This window comes from Artemia sp. Qi Xiang Cuo, chromosome 17 (assembly GCF_049724085.1).
Source record: "Artemia sp. Qi Xiang Cuo chromosome 17, ASM4972408v1, whole genome shotgun sequence".
Lineage (NCBI taxonomy): Eukaryota > Metazoa > Arthropoda > Branchiopoda > Anostraca > Artemiidae > Artemia > Artemia sp. Qi Xiang Cuo.
The window spans coordinates 47,322,560-47,329,304 of NC_142810.1; the positions used below are offsets into that span (position 1 = coordinate 47,322,560).

The 6,745-nt window shown below is 34.4% G+C and overlaps 1 protein-coding gene across 1 annotated transcript; it reads left to right on the top strand.

Moving 5' to 3' along the window:
* Positions 1-413: 413 nt before the first annotated feature.
* Positions 414-6,337, top strand: LOC148942272 (uncharacterized). Its single transcript, XM_089103276.1, has 3 exons — positions 414-483; positions 4,667-4,792; positions 5,530-6,337. The coding sequence occupies exons 1-3, from the start codon at positions 414-416 to the stop codon at positions 6,018-6,020; spliced, it is 687 nt and encodes a 228-aa protein (XP_088959402.1). The 3' UTR covers positions 6,021-6,337.
* The last annotated feature ends 408 nt before the right edge of the window (positions 6,338-6,745 follow it).

The following is a 6,745-nucleotide window of genomic DNA, read 5'->3' on the forward strand; positions in this document are numbered from 1 at the left end:
GGCTAACACAAGACAGTATTTGTATCTTACCTGAAGATTCCAAATCGTCCAAAAACATTTCATAGGTATAATCTGAAAAGTCCATATTGCTATTAAACTTGAATATTAAACGCGGGCTTAGTTTGAAAATTTTGCCGTTTTGACAAAGGAGTAGTCAAAAACTGCTTTTCCATCGACTACTCAAATTCTTGCCTCCAGGGTATTTTTAGGGAATAATGAGTACTACTCGAGTAGTAAATTTTACTACTCGAGTATCAAAAATACATTTCCATCGACTACCTTAGTAGTGAAAAACCACTACTCGAAAAAATTTGACTACTCAGATTCACAAATTCGAGAACCCTGCTTTTTAGCAGAGTAGTAGATGTGAGTAGTGAATTTTGAGCGTGACTTTTTAAAAATAAGAAAACGTGATGGAAGACCACATCAAAATTATTGGCAGAGAGTTAAACAATAGAGCTATTTGGGGTGAATTGTCAGATGGTAATGTCTTACGCTTATTTATTTTGTTGGTATTTGTTTAGCCTTGGGACACCTCATAAGGAGACATGTTAAGAAAACAATTCTTACTTTAAAATATGTATAATGATCCTAGTTCTTATATTATCCAAGGGGAGAACCTTTATCATCAAGTCTTTCCTCTAACAATCCTGAAAAGAGAAAAAGTTTCCAAATATCACAACATTTTTAATTCAATGCTTAATTCTTTTGAAATTGACGCTGTAAACTGCGGCCAAATATGTTGTTTTATAGATAGCATTTAGCACGTATTTAACACGTGTGTCAAAAAACGTGTTTAAAGAAAAAGTAGTGGTTAATTCCGCCCTTCGAAATTCCGTGCATCTTTTGTAACCTAACCAAACCAAACCAAACCTTACCTAACCTAACCTAACTACTGTTATTAATATTTTGTATTTATGCCACTGCTAATCACCCTTCGCCACTGTTATTGATATTTTTTATTTACGCCACTGCTATTTCTCCTTTGGCACTGCCATTCGCCTTTTACCACTACTGTTTAAAAAAAAAATAAAAATACCGGCTTGAATGCTTTCTATAAAACAACTTATTAAGTAGCAATTTAAAATTGCAATTTAAAGATACTAAGCATTAAATTAAATACATGGTGATATTTGGAAACTTTTTCTCTTTTCAGGAATTTTATAGGACAGACTTGATGATGAAGATTCTACCATTAGATAATGTAAAAACTAGGATCATTATACATATTTTAAAGTAAGAATTGTCTTCATAACATGTCTCCTTATGAGGTGTCCCAAGGCTAAACAAATACCTGAATTTCGGTCAATATCCACCAAATCATATTATTGAGTTAGGACTAAAGTGAATACACCATTCGATGCCTTTTTTTTATGCTGATTACGAATATAATAAGCATTTCTATCGGAAATGAATTTCAGCCCCCCCCCCCCTATAGGCTATATGCCAATTCAGGGTTAGGTTAGGTATAGCCTATATAGGGGGGGAGGAGGGGGGGGCTGAAATTCATTTCCGATAAAAATGCTTATTATATTCGTAATCAGCATAAAAAAGGCATCGAATGGCATATTCACTTTATTCCTAACTCAATAATATGATTTGGTAGATCTTGACCTGAATTTCAGCCCCCCCCCCCTATATAGGCTATACCTAACCCTGAATTGGCATATATAGGGGGGGGGGGGCTGAAATTAATTTTCGATAGAAATTCATATTATATTCGTAAACAGCATAAAAAAAGGCATCAAATGGTGTATTCACTTTTGTCCTAACTCAATAATATGATTTCGTAGAACTTTACCAAAAGGGGTATTGATAAAATTTTGTACTGATTGTAAAAATATGCCTAACTTTACGCATGTTTTTGAAAACACCTCCCCACTCCAAAGAGTTGATTCTGGGCAGCTTTCCCCCCTTGTAGTGATCCTGGGTATAACCTAGTTAGATCATGTTAATAATTACAAGATTTAGGCTATGCACAGGAATGTAGTGGCATGCCAAGGGAAGGGTGGAGCCTGCCCTTGGCATACCTGGGGTGGAGAAGGCAGTCCACCCCAGGTAACCCAGAAAAAGGGGTGGAAAAATGATAAAATGATGCCATAAAGGCTGTTTTTATGTATAAAAACATAATGAAGGGGATGGAAATTGAAAAATGATGCAAAAGAAGCTTTTCTTTTCTTGTGTAAGAACCTTTATGAAGAGGGTGCCAAATCATAAACTGTATAAAAAAAGCTTTCGCTTTTGTCAAAAAATATTGTAAGGGTTGGGGGTGACACAATAGATATCTGCCCCCAGTACCAAAAGCCCATGGCATGCCACTGCAGGGATGCAACTAATGGAGTGCCAGTGATGTAACTATGGTATGCAGGACTTGGGGCAATGAGAGACTATGAAGGAGGTCAACCCTGGCACAGCATTTTTAAGGTTGCAAAAAGCAATGAAATGCATGTTTTTAACTGCTTTAACAATAAATAGGCTGTAAAGAAGGTCACCAAAATCTCTGCTTGCCCTGGGCATGCCAAACCCTAATTGTGTCCATGCTGGAAGGAGCAACCAGAGCACCAACCCAAGTACTTTGCTGCTAAGGGTACCAAAAAAAAGCAATAAAAAATGGATCATCATTGACAAAAATATTTTAAACTGACTTACAAATAGGCTGGAGTAGGGGCAGCGACATCCCTGCTTACTGTAGGTGGAATAAACCCTTGTTGCAGCACTGCCTAGTTATGTCTTGCTGAAAAATTTGTCTTCCTATTATTCCTAAAAGCTATGTATATTGTTCAAACAATTTGATAGATTTCAGAAATAAAACCTGTAATCAGTCTTTCTAAACTTTAATAACAAGGCTAAACATGTTTTTTGAAAATTCATGCATTAAACATTATATATACATAGCATTTAGCTACCTATGAACAATATTAATTACTTTAAACATGTTTTTAGTACCAAATATTTAGTTTTCTATGCAACTATTTTATGTGCATACATCTTTCATCGTTAGTTAAATAATACCCACTTCTTTATGCATATTAAAGAACAAGCTATAGCCCACAGTAATTATAATAAAAAATTAACTCCTACCCTTAGGAATAAAAATATTAGAATAAAAAATAATTTTGAACAAAAACAGAATCATCATATGTATGATGATGCATCACACTTAGCTTTTTATAAAACCCTTATTTCAATCTAACGCCATGTTCAAAGACTTTTAAGCTATTTTTCAAAACTCTAAACATTTGTTTTCTCAACAACATTTTACTATTAAGGTAAATTGAAATATTTAGCTTAATGTAGGAGTAGTGGTAGTAGAAGTAGTGGTAAAAGTAGCAGCAGTGGTAATAACTGTAGAAGTAGTAATAGTTGCAGTTGAAGTAGTAGAAAGACTCAAAGTTGCTAGTAGTTATTGTTGTAGTCTTAATTAGTCACTGGTCATGATTGCAGCTGTAGGTGCAACCTAGTTCAGGGTGAACCGAAGCCCATAATAACCAAAAGTTGAAAACGTGTTTAAAAAAAAAACTGCCTAATGAGAAAAAAATGCATATTAGAAAGGGAGGTGGGTCATTGTTGTAAACAGAAATAAATGATTTTCCTTCTTGTTCAAGGTGGAAAACTGTAATTGCTTTCAAAAGTGATTTCCTTTGTTTTCCAGGGTGGGGACTGTAATTGTCCTGTATTAGGCTTTCAAATATTCTGATTCCATTGTCTATAGTATAGAACAAACTCTTGAACATACTAAGTGACATATTACAAAAAATGCAATTTAATTTACCAAACTGATTGAAACCTTGTAAAAAGGCTGTTAATCTTCAAAAAGTATTCGGGCCTCATCTCACCTGTCCCCCCCAACAAGCCGCCACTGAATATCTTAATATTATATATATTCATATAAATGTATAACATAAGATATAAGATAATATTTATTTCAAAAATGAATTATCCCTAGCCTTTAAAGGCTGAATTTGCATTCTGAGTAAAATAACAAATAACAGACAATAACAAAAAAAACCTAGAAAAGACAATATACAAAGAACAAAAAACAGAATACTTTACAGCACATTTTGTATTGCAAGGTAGTGCAAGGAATGGGAGATAGGTAGGGATAGGCTGGGACACAGTTTGTGGAGTATAATTTCTTTCTGGTGCATAGTATTCAGGGAAAACATGTTTGTTCAAAACATGTCAAATAACATGTACTGTACATAACATAAAATATTATGCATGATGCCTGTCACTTAAAAATTTTTGTTCCTATTATTCCTTAAACTATTCAGTAGATTATTAGGCAATTTTCAAAATTTAGAAATAAAACTTATATTGACTCTTTCTAAACCTGAATAAGGAAACCAAATATGTATTTAGTATATCTAAATTCATTAGATAAAAGTATTCCCGGGTTGCACAATACAAATTTTCCTAGCATTTACCAAAATCTTACTAATGTAGCTAATTATGAGAAATATTACTAACTTGATATATATGCTTTAAAAGTAAATACTTAATTTCCTATGTAACTAACAACATCAGCAATTTGGATTTGGAATCTTTACTTAAATTGCTTAGGAAAAGGTCATGATGACAATATTATGTGGACTGTTGGGCGTTTTATCTTTCATGTTTAGGTAAGATAATGCCCACTTCTTTATGCATATGATTTCTTTTTCAGAAACCTATATTCAATTATCAGAAACTGAGCTGCGTAATGCAAATATTGATGTGGATGGCCTAGGGAGCTTTGAATTCAAACTTCAATCTGAAGATTCTGGACATTGCTCTTCAACTCCAACACAAAGTAAGTATTGTTATTACATTACATGTGGTGCCAAGGGCAGGGCAGAGGGGGGCCATGTAAAAGGGAGTGCCAAAATGATGGGACTAAAGCTTGGTGTAAAGATTTGGTAAAAAGAACTTATTTGAAGGGGGTGTCACTTAAAGAAGGATATAAAAAAGGTAATTTTTTTTTTATTTGTAAGAGATCTTATTTATAGGGGGGGGGGGGTGTCAACAAACGAAAAGACAAAAGCTTTTTTTGCTTTTGTCAAAAAAATTTAAGGTGTAGGGACTAGGGGGTGACAAAACAGATTCACACCCCCTTTCCACACACACACGCTAAGTAATTAGATATGTTTTCTTACTATCCCTTCTGTTTTATTGTTTGTTGTCTTTTTTTTATACTAAATACTAATATTTAAGCACAAATAACATTTACATTTAAAAACGGGCAGGCATATAATTTTAGCGTGTTCAGACATGTCATGGGTCCACAGACATAACTGGTGGTCCACAGACCCCTTGGGGGTCCTTGTGTGAATTTTTGGGGGTCCATGGTGACGGTTCTTATTTGAAAACAGCTTTAAAAAGCTGTCACGCTTATTATTACTAACTATGTGCTTCTAGGGAAGGTAACATCTTTGTATTCCTAAACACCTGTGGTAGAAAAAGAAAATTTATTTATAAGATAAAGCATATCTCCACATTTGCATTAAAACTATAGCAATGTCTGTAAAAAAAAATAATACAATTTTTTAGTTCCAGACAAGCCATCAACTACCAAGCTCTGGAAGAATATCAGGACAAGGGAGGCGAAGGAAAAAGATGCCATGGCTAGAGAAACTCTGATCTCGATTTTGGCCAAAGAAGAAACTAAGAAAGTAATGGTTTCGAAAACGCGAAATGCCGTGAAATATCAATTTGTGGCCCTAAAGATGCTCAATTTGGGCATTTATTTACCTGTAGACATAAAAGTGGCAGGAGAAATGGTTGAAAACCAATATAGAAACATGCTGAAAGTGATGAGAGACATAATTGACAGATCTGGGCCTAACGCAACAGGGCAAGGGGCTATTAAAAAACCTTCTTACTATGATTCAATGTATGACTTAATTAAAGACAAAGCCTCTACAAGGCCTGTGTTTCGAATGAGCTCATGGAAGAAACCAGAAGATAAGGCACTTGAATGCAAAACTGTAAGAATAATATTCAAGATGAGGCAGAAACAGGGTAGTGACATTAGAACCTGAGACAGAAATTCCAGTTTCCGATATTAGTGTAGTAGCTAATTCTAGCTTTTTGTCACAGAGGAAAAGAAGACCTCAAAAGCGCAGTGAGATTTTGTCGCAGAATTCCGAAAACTCAAATAGATTACTTGAGTGCCTCTTGGAAATGAGAAAAGAATTCAAAGACAACAGAAAGGAGAAAGCCAAAGAAAGGCAAAAACGACACCAAGAACTTATCGAGTATCAAAAACAAATTCTTGAAGTTTAAAAACAAAAATTAGAAATATTAAAAAAAAAATTCTGGAACATAATCTTTTTTTCTCCATGTAGCTCTTTTTCTCTTTGATAATATAAGCCAAATTTAAGCAGCAGATGATATTGACCACCTTTCCTAGGGTCGATTTTTTGGTTGAAAAGGGAAGTACCTAACGATTTTAGTAAAACGAGGCATAAAAAAAAGGTGATAAAAGCGAGTGTGGTAATTATCGAGGCATTAGTCTGGTCTCTGTAGGTAGTAAATTACTTAGTAGTATGATACTTTTTAGACTGAGAAATGCTGTAGACAAAGTTTTAAGAGAAAAACAGTGAGGCTTTAGAAAAGGTAGAGGATGTGTCCACCAAATTTTTACTCTTAGGCTAATAATTGAGAAGTGCCTGAGTTTTCAAACAGCTTTGGTCCTCAGTTTTATAGATTATGAGCAAGCGTTTGATTCAGCTGATAGAAGAGCTTTAGCGAAGGTCCTATCCTT

Bases quoted from the DNA above. Each gene is read 5' to 3' on its own strand.
- LOC148942272 (XM_089103276.1), top strand. From the start codon at position 414: ATGGAAGACCACATCAAAATTATTGGCAGAGAGTTAAACAATAGAGCT. The intron at 484-4,666 runs GTAATGTCTTAC...TTTCTTTTTCAG, and splicing joins TTGGGGTGAATTGTCAGATG to AAACCTATATTCAATTATCA. The intron at 4,793-5,529 runs GTAAGTATTGTT...ACAATTTTTTAG, and splicing joins CTCTTCAACTCCAACACAAA to TTCCAGACAAGCCATCAACT.